The sequence below is a fragment of the Hordeum vulgare genome, chromosome 6H, assembly GCF_904849725.1.
Source record: "Hordeum vulgare subsp. vulgare chromosome 6H, MorexV3_pseudomolecules_assembly, whole genome shotgun sequence".
Taxonomy (NCBI): domain Eukaryota; kingdom Viridiplantae; phylum Streptophyta; class Magnoliopsida; order Poales; family Poaceae; genus Hordeum; species Hordeum vulgare.
Window position 1 is genome coordinate 9,175,912 of NC_058523.1, and position 15,027 is coordinate 9,190,938.

Consider the following 15,027-nt stretch of genomic DNA (forward strand, 5'->3'; position numbering starts at 1 on the left):
CATTCTTCATTGCCATCATAATAGTGATCATAGATGTACCTTCAACGTTTTTTGGTTTCTTTTTGTTGGCATTTTCCGAGGGGTTCCATACGGCTCCACCGTATCCATATTTCGATCAAACTGATCCACCATAGCTGCAACTTTTGTCCCCTTACCCGCTGGCATGATCGCCCCCACAAGATCCTTGGGGATAGCGGCAGCTTTCTCTTAAGAAATCTAGTCCTCGGCCACTCTTTTGCCAACTACACCGCCATCTCCTTGTACATCCTGGTTTTTCACTTCAAGGGTTGTGTTTGCCCCCCATCCACTGGTTGGTCACGAGCTTGTTGATATAATACATTGAAACACCAACTCATCTAGTTTCTAGTGACCCTGCCTCTGCCCCTTTCCCAAGCCATCATCATATTCGTTACCTCTACCCTGTCCAAGGGGGTTATAATCAGCACCGAGACACCACCCTGGTCCACGACCTCCCTATCTTCCTCTGCTTCTTCCTAGGCTCCCATCCACCAGTAGGAAGTCTTCCCTCTCTAGACTATCCTCATCGTGCTCTCCACTGCCACACTCTTCATGCCAATGCCCCATCAGACCATAGAAACCGCACAAGTTTTTCATACTTCACCTTATACAATTCATGTTTCTTGTCCCTTGTCATGGATATAAAGAGGGTAATCTTGTTCTCCACCTTTATGCTCACTCTCACTCTAACAAATTTGCCCACAAAACCAGCCAGGAGTTTGACATGAACCTCCATGACCTCACCCATATTGCAGCACATCCCTCTAACAATCTGCTCATGCAAGTAATTGTCCTGAAGCTTGTGAACCTGCGCCCTACTGTGATCTTGTCCAGAACAACTATTCTAGAGTTACCAAAACCATCATATTCTTCCATCATCACATCCTGGTTATGGAAGAACCAAGGTCCTATAACCATCACCTTGTTCGAGTCACCTAAACACCTGAATTTCACTCTGAAGAGATTACTATTTACGAGCCTCAAGATCGTGTTCTTTGCGGAATTCCGAGTAGATCTCTTCCCATACGAATGGGTGTGATTTACTGACCTGGATAATAAGTTGGAGGCTACTTTTTGCACATGAAACTAAAGCTGTCATGGCCGTTGGTTAGAGACAGTCAAAACAACTATCATGATTATCTTTACCCCTAAAAATAGTCAGACAAACATTGCAAAATGTTTGGTGAAATTTAACTGAGTTAGGCTCTCGGAAATACAGCTTTATTGGACAAAGAATATATGAAATACATGCATTGCATATGTATGATGTTCCAACAGAAGGGTAAAGTTGATTGATTCTTGATAGTATGACCTGAATATATCACTCATGAATTCATTAATGTTCCCCGTTGCAATGCATAGTCACTCACCTAGCAAAGGTGATGCTTTGTACTAGTAGAAGCTTCTCGTTTTTTAAAGGGTTAAACCCTAGCCGACATGACCCGCCTGGCTCAATATCGCACCTCTATTGGTGGTGCCAAAACCCTAAGCAAATTCCCCAAATCTTTTGTTGTTTCTATTGATTGACTGAATGTGAGGAGCAATAGTAGATCAATAGAGGTCTAACATATGGAAAAGGAAATGAAGATAAGTCGGTAAAAGTTTCAAAGTGTTACATCTAATTTTTTATAATATCACATGAAGCCGGGAAAAAGGAAAGCGAACTCAATGGAGAAACTACATAGGAGACCTATCCGGAGTGAACATTGCATGGACGCCACCGGCTGCATCTTAGCGCCTTGTTGTTCAGAAGAAGGACCCCCTGATCTGGGTGGTGATGGAGGTTAGCACTGGCCGTTTAGGTGTAGGTAGCATAGTAGCACGTGACGGCATATCACAACTCAGGAAATTCGCTAGGTTCTCTATTTGTCAAACGGACTGTAGATCACATGATGGTACCTATTGGTAACAAGTGTGCCGGCCCATTTATTTTCAGTGAGATACAAAACATAATGCAACATACAACAACAATCTCGAGGATAGTAGAAGGCCTGGATTTTGAGAGCATCTGAGCTCGTGCTCAAAAATGAATTTTTGTTCCCACGTCCATATATGCATTGAGAGAAACAAGGAAACAAACCGCAACACTCACATTCCTGCATGCATGCCTCCACAAATGGGTTACCACGTACCTTGTGGGGCTCTCGCGACCTCATATCCATTGTTGACCTCTTATGACCTCACATTCATGGGAGTGATTTCCTGACCTCACATTGTCTCTATAAAGCCTATTGCCACTATGACTCATGTGTCTCCACCATTTCAAATCCTCCGCGCGCCTAAGGGACCACTTGAGGAATTACTTACAAATGGCCAACGGAAAGTATGCCGTGGCTATGTTATTTCTCACCACTATTGTGGCCGTGGCGGCCATAAGGCCAGCCGACACCTATGGCGCCGCGGAGGAGAACACATTGAAGATGGCTCCCCCCAACAGGAAAGGAGTTGACTCTACCTTAGTAGCTACACATATTGTTGTCGCCGAGAAGCCCATCAAGAAGGCCGAAATCGCCACGACACCTGAAGAGGCCGCGACTGCCAAGCAAGATGGAGCAAAATCTGCTTCTGCTGCATCAAAGTACAATGCCATCTCTCAGCAGGAAACTAGTAAAGGTTCTTCTACCTCCCCCGTCAAGAAAGAAGCCGCCGCTACTTTAGCCGCTACGCATTATACTGCCGCCGAGAAGTCCATCAAGAAGGCCGAAACTGCCAGGACCCCTGAAGAGGCCGCGGCTGCCAAGCGAGATGCATCAAAGTCTGTTGCTGATGCATTGAAGTTTGGCGCCATCTCTCGGCAAGCAGCTGGTACAAGTTCTTCTACCTCCCCCAACAGAAAAGAAGCCAGCAATGACTTAGCAGCCATGCACATTGCTGCTGCCAAGATGTTCACCAAAAAGGCTGAAACTGCTACCACACCTGAAGAGGCCGCGGCTGCCAAGAGAGCTGCAGCCAAGTCTACTGCTGCTGCATCCAAGTATGGTGTCATTTCTAAGCAAGCAGCTCGTACAAGTTCTTCTACCTCCCCCAAGAGGGAAGAAGTTGTCGAGAAGTCCATCAAGAAGGCTGAAACTGCCACCACATCTGAAGATGCCATGGCTGCCAAGAAAGAGGCAACAAAGTCTACAACTGCCGAATCAAAATATGGTGTAATCTCTCAGCAGAAAGCTAGTGTAAGTTCTTCTACCTCCCCTAGCAGAAAAGAAGCTGCCACTACCTTAGCTGGTGTGCACATTGCTGCTCCCGAGAAGTCCATCAAGAAGGCTGAAACCGCCACCACGCCTGAAGAGGCGGCATCCGCTAAGAAGGAGGATCCTGCGAAACCTGTGGCCGATGCAATGAAGTACGGAGCCATGTCTCAGCAGGCTGCCGGCCAAAATGGTGCTTGAGTGGTGCCTTATACACGTATTCATGCGCAACATCATCTGCATACTACCATGCATGCAAAATAGCATTGGATATCCCATTATGCTAATTCTCATGCATGCACGCTTTGTTTAAATATTTCCATTGCGAATCATGTTGTAATGTCTTGCTTGTTTTACTTCTAGTGGTAAGACACGCCTGACTTGTTAAAAACAATACAATGATCGATGTATGCATCTGAAAATTAATAATATGAGTTCCACCATAATTTGTGTTTTTTTGTCATAATTTGGGTGCAGTCAATGCACATATCCAATACACAAAACTGGAGGAGTCAATGTATTTTGCAACCATGGAGCCGTGGATCCTGTTGTAATGTCTTGCTTGTTTCACTTTTAGTAGTAAGATAGCTTGACTTGCTTTAAAAACATACAATGATCGACGTATACATGCGTTATCCAAATCCACCGTAATTCACATTTTTTGTCATAATTTGGGTGCAATCAATGCGCAAATCCAATACACAAAATTGAAGAAGTCAATGTATTATGGCACCATGGATCGACATAATGATATAATTTATACATCACTACTTTAGAAACAACTTAAGGTTTCATCATACATTTGCCCTTCCTCCAACCTCCCTATCTATCTCCTTCATGTTTTGATCTTTTTCTCCCATCTTTGATTTTGGGATAATTGGATAAATGCCACTCGAATATGACGATTCTGAGAAATGTCAATGTAATTTCCAAACTTTGAAAAAAGTCGTTGCAAATTTTGGAAAACTCTAAAAAACACCAGTGCCGACTTCGAAAAATTCCACTCGAAATGGCATCTTTCAAAGCGTGCTCGGAATCACCAGAATTCAAGTGGCATTTATCCAGTTAACCCTTGACCCCCCCTCCCCCCCCACACACACACATCAGTTGTACCTAAAAAGAGCCTCAAATGTCACACATTTACTGTATTGGTCGAGTGGTTGCGATGATACTATGGTTCCACGCTTCAGATTTTCACCTTTTGACTGCCATCCTTTCGAGGATTGTAAGAAAGTAGCCGATTATCGTTACCGGCCACAAAGTTATGTTTTCTTGCCTTAACCAAGGGTTGCATAGAATGCGTGTAGGTCTTGACGCCAATGTTCTCAACTCAATGTACAATCAATCACAAATCACAATTTTTTGTTCATCAACCTTGTGTACTTTTTTTGAGGGGTATGTATGTGTGTGTGTGTGTGGGGGGGGGGGGGGGGGGCTGAGGTTATATTGTAATTCCACAATAGTACATATCACCCCAGAATTAATTAAAAGGTCATGGGACCACACAACGACCGTAGTTCTCACTGGAGCGAGTTGAAGATATACTGGGACTCTTTGTTTATGGTCCTCTCTACAACGCATTGAGAATCAAGACATGTTTACGAATGTGTTTACACGATTGGAGGCTACAGCGAGGGATACTTTTATCCAACATGGATGGCAACACGATCTTAGGATTGGCCCCTCTTCTCTTTAGGCGTTATACAGGCTCTACATGTTTCTTTGTATCTAGCCATTTTATTTTTCGAGTCTGAGAGAGAATATTGTCTGGTTGTGCACATCTTAATTATGCTGAGGCCGAATGTAATACTTAAATCCTTTAAGTAATAAAGCAGCCATTTTCAAAAAAAATGTCGGAGGAAACATCCTTGTTAAGGCGACCATACTACCGGGAAGTCCTCAAACTTTGGCCACAGAAGACCAACACCCCAAGAAAATCGTCCTCTCTGAGGAATCTCCGGTGAAACTAGAGATCCAACATAACAGAACCCAACTCCCACACTATCGATGGAGGAATCATTGGTGCAATGAGGAAGAAGAAGGAGGGGGGGGGGGCGATACTTACATAGGTAGGTCACTGACTTTGCCTCACCGACTAGTATGAGGATCCAACAACTCGCATGATCCGGAGATCCATGAGTTGCAAAATTTCCTCCCAAACCTTCGATGCCACCAACGGAGGAGGGAGCAGAGGGATTTCTCGATCCATAGACCGATAAGAGAAGAATGTTGTCCTCAAATTAGCAGCACCATTAAGGTGAAGGATGAACGGATGATTTATTTGACCCATCGTGATGAATCCTTATCCATTATGTCACCGTCATGGACTATAGCTACCCTATCTACACAATGTACCAAGAGAAACAGATCCCCACCACCTCCACCATCGAAGCAAGCGGAGGAGGCAGATATTTGCACCCTCACCGATGGGATGAGGGGATTTGCTCGACCGTCCCCTTTTAGTCTCTCTTAGTAGGAAAGTAAACGAAACCCTTATCAACAATGCCATCAACCTCAACCATGTGTATTTATTGTGAACCAATCTGAAGCTTTATGGTTAAAAGGATAGTGATAAGTTCTAGACTTGCACTTGTGCTCGCATTTTCCTGATTTAATTATTTCAAACTGTCCAACAATGTGCGCTCAATGGGAGGAGATGTCCTTGTCGACTACGAAGGCATCTATGGCGACTTCATCAATCTTTGAGATGCCCAGAAAGATAATATGTTGTATTTATAGGGTGAATGTGTATGTATAAGCGTGTGCATTAACTTTGACCTTTCTTGTCTTGTAATACGAGAAAATGAAAGTTCAATCACTTACAGCACCACGGATGAAAATTACAAAATATGCCAATAGTGAGCGGAGAGGCGCACATGATATATTCTCCCTAGTGGGTGGCACAAGGGTTGCGTTGATAAGTGATGGGTCGAGGTTACAACGGATGAATACAAGAAGGATTCAAACAGATGAATTTTTTAATATGATATGAGTAAAATACACAGCCAGTTCTCAAACTAGGTGCGCCGGTCTTTTATGTTCATGGAACATAAGATCATTGTACTTACAACTGAAATGTCGCCACCCACCAGACATTTGCTACCCATTTTAAAAGAATGGAACAAAAAAGAAATCTATGTTGAAATATATTGTCCGCCTCCCTTCATCAGTTCAAACTTTTGGATGAGTTGGCTCGAGTATGAATTCAATATGGTATCAGAGCCATCTCGCGTAGCTGCATCGATGGGATTTCCATACGCTTCTGCCTCTTCCTCAACCGCCATGACAACCCTCTCTCTGCCCACCTCCTTCGGCAGCCCGCCTGCCTCGTCTGTCCCTGCTCCTTCTGCTAGCCTCAGCACCAGCAAGCTCACCGCCGCGAAATTCCTGTTGTGGAGGGTCCAGGTCATCCCTCCTCTGCGCATCACCAGTTCTACAGGCTACATTTAAACCACTCTTCCTACTACATCGCGGCTCTTGGACACTGACGACAAGAGGGTGCATGCTCCCAGCCCTGAGTATGCCAACTGGTACCGCCAGGATCAGATCGTACTCGGCTACCTCCTTGCCTCCCTCTCCGATGACTTCCTGCAACGGGTGCACAGGTTTGACACCTCGCGTGCCATTTCGGTGCACCTTGAGGAGATGTACAACACCCACTGTTGAGCAACTATTGTGAAAATCAAGCTGGACCTCGCAATGTTCCGGAAGGGGAAACCTTCCATGGCGGACTACTTCGCCAAGATCCACTCCTATGCTGATCAACTAGCTGCTCTTGATCATGCCATGCGGGATGAGGACATCATCAACGCCGTCATAACCGTCCCCGACAGTGAGTACGATCCCCTCATCACTACGCCAACCACTCGCATCGATGTCATGACTCTTGGGGAGTTCTACTCCCACACCATCGCCTTCGAACGTCGGCGGGAGTACTACGCATCGTGCCTTCATCTCCAAGCTGGCGGCTCCTCCTTCAACTATGTCGCCCAGGACAAGACAACACCAACCCTCCCAACAACAACAACAACCAGGGTCAGGGAAACTACCATGGCAAGGGACGCTTTAACTCTGGCGGCGATCACGGCAGCTACAACATCAATTCTCGCTCTGGTGATACGGGAACTGCAACGGTGGCAGGAATGGATGACACCGTGGTGGTGATCGTGGTGACTACACTGGCAGCGGTGACAACCATGTCCAGTGTGAGCTGTGCCATGGCTCTGGGGACTATGCGTGGGAGTGCGATCAGCCCTACAACCATGCCTTTCAGTCGCAGCAATCCAAGATGGCGGCCCTTCCTGCTGCCTCTCCTCCGTCGATCCTAGGTGATCCCGCCTGGTTCACTAACACAGGGGCCACAAATCACATCACCTCTGATATGGATCGCCTTAGTGTGTGGGAGAAGTACCCAAGAAGGGATCGCAACCACATGGCTGATGGCTCAGGTTTGCACATAACATCCTTCCTACACCTTCCGCAAATCATAAACTTCGCAAAATCTTGCATGTTTCTAATGGTGATAAGAATCTTCTTTTAGTAAATCGTCTTGCCATTGATAATCGTGCTTATCAAAAATATTATCCTACTCATTTCTTCTGAATGATTTGATCACCAAGAGGGTTCTTCTTCAAGCAAGATGTGAAAATGGGCTTTATCCCATTCGGCCATCTCCTTTCCGCGTTTTGTCTTTGGTTCGACTCTCGGCTGAAGACTGGCACGCTATGCTCGACCATCGCTCCATTCAAGTCATTCAGCTAGTCTTAGTGTCCAATAAGTTAGCATCCTCGAGTCAGTCAATTACCCATGTGTGTAATATATGTCAACAAGGCAAAGAACACCAACTTCCCTTTCCTAGATCATCAAGTGTTTCCTCTTTTCCTTTAGAACTTGTTTAATCGGATGTGTGGTGACCCGCCAAAACTTCATCTGGTGGGTTCGAGTAATATGTCTCATTTATTAATGATTATAGTAAGTTGTGTGGATTTATCTTCTCAAGCGAAAATGTGATGTGTTTGATGTCTTTCGTGACTTCCTGGCGCATGTTGAAATCCTCCTTTCTCGCAAAATATTATGTGTTCAATCAGACTGGGGTGGGGAGTACGAAAAACTTAGCAACACATTCTTCCGTCAACTTGGTGTCTCGCATCATGTATCATGTCCACACACACATCAACAAAATGGTTCTACTAAAAGGAAACACCGTCACATCGTTGACATGGGGATGTCCCTCTTATCACATGCGTATATGCCTCGACAGTTCTGGGATGAGGCATACCTTTCGGTGTGTTACCTTATCAATCGACTTTCCACCGGTGTTATTGGTAATTCTAGTCCTCTGGAAAAGTTGTTTAACAACAAACCTGACTATACGTCACTCCGTATGTTTGGCTGTGCGTGTTGGCCGAATCTACGCCCATACAACACTCACAAACTTGCCTTTCGATCTCAACAGTGTGTGTTTGTTGGCTATAGCATCCGCCACAAAGGGTTTAAATGTGTTCATCTACCAACAACTCATGTTTACATCTCTCACGATGTTATCTTTGATGAGAAAGTTTTTCCATTTGCTAGTACCACCAACTCTCCCACACCGCCTAGAGTTGCAGAACATGCCATTCTCTTATTTCCTCATGACCACATGAACTATTTTGCGTACTAATATGGATGTCAGTACCTCCTCGGCGTAGAAGCTCCCCGGTGCCCTTGGATCCTAGTAGGATCCTGGCACAGGATCCGACATTGATCCGGTCTCGGATCATGCGCCGCTAGACGAGACCGACGCGGGATCTCCCGTTCTAAGTGACCGCAGTGCGCCTTCTCTCGCATTGGCCCACGCGGCGCTCATGGGTGGGCCGGTTTCCTTGCTAGCCAGCCCACCCTTCCCTGATCGGCCTGCCTCACCACACGCTTCAACTCCGCTCGTGGTTCCATCGCCTCTGGAGGGCATGTCTTCGTCGTTCACCTGCGTCTTGGCACCCGAGGCAGATATGTTGCATGCTTCTCCATATTGTCCTGTAGGCGATGCGGGACCAGATCTTCTGTGCTGCCTGGTGGGTCGGAAGCCCAACCTCTTCAAACCATGGTGATCCCCGCGCGTGACAACACATTTTGCTCTCTCAACAGAAGTACATTGTTGAGACATTCTTCATCGTGCTAATATGGAAAACTGCAAAGTTTCTTCTACACCAATGTCCTCAAGTGAGAAGATCAACAAGGGCTATGGCGTTCTTCTCTCTCAGGATGACAGTACCACATATCGTAGTCTGGTTGGTGCACTCCAAAGGCTCACACTTACCATGCCAGATATTTCCTTTGTTGTGAATTGTCTCTATCAGTTTTTGCATGCTCCAACAACTGGACATGTTTTGGCAGCCAAAAGGATTTTGATATACTTAAAGTATACACGTGGTATGGTTCTCTCTCTACGGAAGTCTCCGTCAGTTGTGTTAAGTTGTTTTTCATATGCAGACTGGGTTAGGTGCAGTGATGATCGCAGATCTACAAGTGGGTTCACTGTCTTTCCTGGTCCTTATCTTGTGTCCTGGAGCTCACGTAAACAGGCCACTGTTTCTCGATCAAGCAAGGAGTCTGAATACAAAGCTCTTGCAAATGGTACGACTGAGATAATCTGGATACAATCAGTCCTTGGAGAGCTTGGAGTTTTCATGTCACGCCCTCCTGTATTATCGTGTGACAATATGAGCGCCACGTATCTATCTGCTAATCCGGTAGTCCATGTAACGACTAAGAATATAGAAGTGGATTTTCACTTTGTTCGAGAAAGAGTTGCAACCAAGGCACTGGATGTTCGGTTCATCTCTTCCAAAGAACAAGGTGCGGACATATTCACGAAGCCCTTAGCTGAGACACCATTTGTCTCAAACAGATACAATCTGAACCTTCTTGAAGGAAGTTTAGATTGAGAGGGGATGTTAAGCAGAGTATATAGTTGAACCTTAGTATTTTGATTGTACTTATCTCCTGTAACTACCTCTGTAATCTTGTGCCCTAGCTGCACCCTCTACATACATCCCGAGGTCACCGTTTCAGTTGTTCATAAAAGAGATGCACCCTATATGGTATCCTAACCAAGAGGTCTTGAGTTCAAGACCCTGCTAACACAATATTAAAACAAAAAAAGATGCTGTGGCCTACATTGAATCCACATCTAAGGATAAATACAACCTAGACATGAGGAGGAGTTTTGAAATATATTTCCCACCTCCTTTTTATCAGTTCACACTTTTGGATGAGTTGGCTGAAGCATGAATTCAATAATCCATGCCCATCGACATTATCACATTAGTTTCGAGCACCCATCAGCTGCAGCTATGCAACAATTAATAGAATATTTTTTGTCTCAGATCTCCGGGCAACATAAGAAAGGACTTGTCCTCGTGAAAGGAATTAGTACTAGAGCCATCGCACCTTGGTGGCGACTCAAAGGGGTTGAGCATGAGAAACACGGCGATTTACCCAGGTTCGGCCCCTCGTGAGGAGGTAAAAGCCTACGTCCTGCTTTGAGTTGTATTGATGTGGTTTCGATTACAAGGAGGGCGTAACTCGCCAAACCTAGCACTCGATGATTTCTAACCTGCCCTATGCTTCCCCGGGATTCGCCTTTATATATAGGTCGAATCCCTAGGGTTTACAAGGGTACTTTCCTTCCTACAAATCGTGACCTCTACGATCTCCAAGTCGCCATCTTCCAAAGCTTGGAGACCTTCCGGAAATTGTAAACCGCCACACAACCTTCGGCCTCGCCAAGCCAAGGCCCGAACCATGCTCAGATGAATCGCCTGATTCAGTGACTCGGCCCAACTAGGGCGGGTTATTAACAGGTAATATATCCAACATTAGGCCCCAGATTGACTTGAATTCTCTTCACGCCAATATTCTTGCTCAATTAAAGGCGATTCATCCTTTATACTTCTTTTGACATCGGAAACTTTAACCCGCCACCTGTCATGGAAGATCTTTAAATCGCCAAACCATTTCTCGTTGGCATTTTCTTGTCCCTTGAATTCCGGGAAGACTGACGTAATCCTAACGGATCCTTTGGTATCGTTATCCCAAAATTTTCGGAGCGCTATTATAGCGAATCTTTTTATCCTTCGGCGGTTCCCTCTCACGGCGCCTCGATTCCAGCGCCTGCCCTGTTAAATAGGTGGGGGGGGGGACAGGACTAGCGCATCTCACCTACCAGTCTCGTCAATCTCCTCCCCATTATCGCCTTCCGAGAGCTTCGCCACCGACCGCAGCTCCTGTTGCCGCCCGAAAGCTTTGGCGCCGCCCACGGATCTTGTCTCCGTCAAGCATCTCCCCGCGGCCGAGCTGCTCGTCGCCATCGACCATTTCATCGCCGTCGACCACCTCGCCATTGTCAGGCACTTCGACGCCGCCGGAGATCCCTGCGCCCGACCGAGATTTTCGTGCTCCTCCAAAAGCCTCCGTCGCCGTCGACCACTTCCAACCGAACTCATCAGGTTGTCACCGCTCACTTAAGAACAAATCCCCATCCCTTCACTTATCCGCCCTTGATTTGCGTGTTTAGAGCAATACTTCATCAAACGAACAACATTATCTTATCCTGGTAGTAAGTTGCCGTGTCCAGTCATTTTCCTTATATTTTTTCGGCTGTCCAGTAGATCCATAGTTTACCGCTCATTGCGTAAAAGTTGTTTGTAGTCTTCCCACTTCACCATTTTGAAGAAATGTATCTGATGCTTTAATACACAACTCTCGTGAGTAGCCAAACCTCGTAAGTCGCCAAAGCAACCCGACCCGGATCTTTGTATGGCGGGTCAAGATTTTTCCTCAGTCCGTGAACAAATTACTTGGCGAGTTAAATGAACTTATTTCACCCCTTACGGTAGATGTTCAAGCGTGTAAATTCACCCGTATTTCACTCCTTTGTAGCATGGGCACTGTCTTCAAAAGTGACTGGCTCCCTACCAAAGTCAACGACACCATACTAGCAAATTATGTGAAAACGAGCAACTTGGACCCTCAGGATGTTATCGGTTGGCGTACCGGGTTCGGAGAGGATCTCCCCAATCCCAAAGAAGGGGAGATAGTCGTTTCCGTCGAACACCTTGAGAGAGGTTTTAAGCCGCCTGGATCAAAGTTCCTTAGAGATGCCATGGCTTTCATGAACGTCCGCCTCCAGGATCTGGGACCTAATTCGATAAGTAACCTATGCCAGTTCCTAGTGTTCTGTGAGGCTTACCTGCGGATAGAACCCTCAGTTCCCTTATTCTGGAACTTTTTCCACTTAAATCGCCAAACGGAATTTCACAACGGCCCCAGCCTGGAACTTGGTGGTGTAAATGTTCAGCACCGCAGGGATAGCCCGTTTCCCTCAGTCGCCATGCCAAGCCATCCCAAAGGCTGGGGCGAGTCTTGTTCTATTGTCAAGAGACCTCACCTGCAGGCGAAAGCAAACTTCTGGGCTATAGGAAAGATCGCCTTCCAACGAATTTCAAGCTTCCGGACAAGCTCACCGAAGAGGAGGAATCAGATTTTATCCCAGTATTGTCCGAGTTAAGATCTTTGACAAATAACGGCCTTACTGGGGTCGACTTGATCCGCTGTTGGGTCGAATGGCGCATCCTCCCTTTGAGTCGCCGGGACGGGCTAATGTGCGAATTTGATGGCACCTTAGATCATCCTAAATGTTATTTCCATACGGCTTTAACGGAAAAGGATATTGTTACCATCATCAAGAAGCTGACCGGCGAGCCTGCGGGAAAATGCGGCCAAATCGGCCTCAAACCCTTCTGCAAAATTAATCCGGCGCCCAAGGTAAGCAATTTTAACCCGCCTTTTGTCTTTACTTCTTATGTTTCATTCGAATTGTGGCCTTTTATAACATATGCCATTCCAGAAAGGTGATAAATTTTGGTCCAAGAAACCCAAAAGGCCAGCCATGAAGCATGCTAAGCCGCCCTCAAAGAAAACCAAGGGCAAGGGCAAAGCTGCTGTGGCCGAGCCATCCGAAGCCGATGAATCTCAAGTCGGCGACGCACCTTTAGAGGTAAAAAACCTATCCTCTTTTCATTCGCCATCCGCTACTGTTAATTTTATATTTATGTCTCTGCCTTTCTTGAATAGAATGAAGACAACGAAAGCCAAGAGGATTCTGTAGAGGTAATTTTTGTTTCCTCCGATTCATCTCCTTCTCCACCTAAGCCGGCCAGGCAAATTTGTGGGAAAGTTCCCTTCTCACATCCAAATGCTTGTTTGGACCCCAATTTTCTTCTGAAGAAAGCACAACATACTTCAAATCGGAAGACCCGAAGTCATTCCGGTGATCTGGTGTCCGGCTTACCAGCAAAGAACAAGAGGAAACCAAATGAGGTACCCATGAATAACACTTCTTCATGTTTCTTTGGATCACATCTGTAACCCGCCTATATCTTTGACATATAATTCTTGCAGAATTCTCCTCCTACATCTGGCGACTCAGTAATGTCGACACTTCCGCCAATGATTCATGTCCCTGGGTAAGTCCTTTGATAATTTTACTTTGAATCTGAGGGTGATAAATTTGCAGTCCTTTAATGCGCTTCTCCCCTCTTTTAGGGCACAGGCGAAGAAGAGGAAAACCAGCGGGTCAACTCCTATCATAATTTCAGAGCCCATCAAAGAATCAGCGCCAATCCAAGATAACCCGGACCAAGACGAGCCTGAGGATCAAATGGATCTTCCTAGCTCGCCCAAGGAAACAATGGATGCCCCTAAGCCGCCAAGTCCATTGACAACAGCAGAAGACCCAGATGCTATAATTATCACTGGTACCAGCTTCTCTAAACCGGCCACAACGGTTTTGTCAAAGCATGTGCCATCACCCTCTCAAACCATTCCTGAGTCTAGACTCTCCAAGGCTAAGCTTTCTGAGTATGAACATCTGGAATTCAAAGAACTCTGCTCTGATTTTGCAAGTCGCCTGGAGGCGAGTTATGAGATGGAGAAAAGCCTCCTCCGGATGCTAAAAAATAAACATAAGGTAAGTCTTGTTATATTATATTACTCCCATTAACCCCCAAGGGCCGGGTCATAAGTAAAAAGATGAGTCGGGACTTGATTATTTTAGAAAAACTTTCGACCAGTAACCTCCAAGGGCCGGGTCATCAGTAAAAAGATGAGCCGGGTCTTGATTACTTGGAAAAACTTTCGACCAGTAACCCCCAAGGGCCGGGTCATCAGTAAAAAGATGAGCCGGGTCTTGATAACTTAGATAAACTTTCAACTAGTAACCCCCAAGGGCCGGGTCATCAGTAAAAAGATGAGTCGGGTCTTGATAACTTAGAAAAACTTTCGACCAGTAACCCCCAAGGACCGGGTCATCAGTAAAAAGATGAGCTGGGTCTTGATGTTGTATAATTTTGTTTGAAAAAATTATACATTAGCCCCCAAGTGTCAGGGATATTGCTTGCAATAGTTCTGAGACTTGCCCTTTATCATGTATTTCCACAGGAAACTCTTATTCAGAGTGAATCAGCACTTGGCGACTTGAAGAAAAACTTATCTGATCAGCAAGATGCCCGAACCAAATCGGAGGAAAAGTATCAGTTGGTCTTAGCTGAGATGGAAAAGCTAAAGGCCGATTTAGAAAGGGCTCAAGCTGACCAAGATGCTGCGACAAAACGAGCAGAGAAAGCTAAAGCCAAGCTGGCTACTGTGCAACAAGAACTGTCCGGCTTGAAGCGTCATATCTCAAACATGGCGCAAGCCGTCTTTGGTAAAATACTCAAACCTTTGATCTTTTTTTTGAACCAATAACTCTTATCCCGAGTCGTTAATTATCATTACCCCTTGC

The 15,027-nt window shown here is 45.8% G+C and overlaps 1 protein-coding gene across 1 annotated transcript; it reads left to right on the plus strand.

Moving 5' to 3' along the window:
• The first annotated feature begins 2,274 nt into the window (after positions 1 to 2,274).
• On the plus strand, positions 2,275 to 3,543 carry LOC123403164 (neurofilament heavy polypeptide-like). The gene has a single exon (XM_045097125.1). It carries the CDS (start codon positions 2,328 to 2,330, stop codon positions 3,402 to 3,404), a length of 1,077 nt encoding a protein of 358 aa, XP_044953060.1. The 5' UTR covers positions 2,275 to 2,327; the 3' UTR covers positions 3,405 to 3,543.
• Positions 3,544 to 15,027: the final 11,484 nt, after the last annotated feature.

Bases quoted from the DNA above. Each gene is read 5' to 3' on its own strand.
- LOC123403164 (XM_045097125.1), top strand. From the start codon at position 2,328: ATGGCCAACGGAAAGTATGCCGTGGCTATGTTATTTCTCACCACTATT.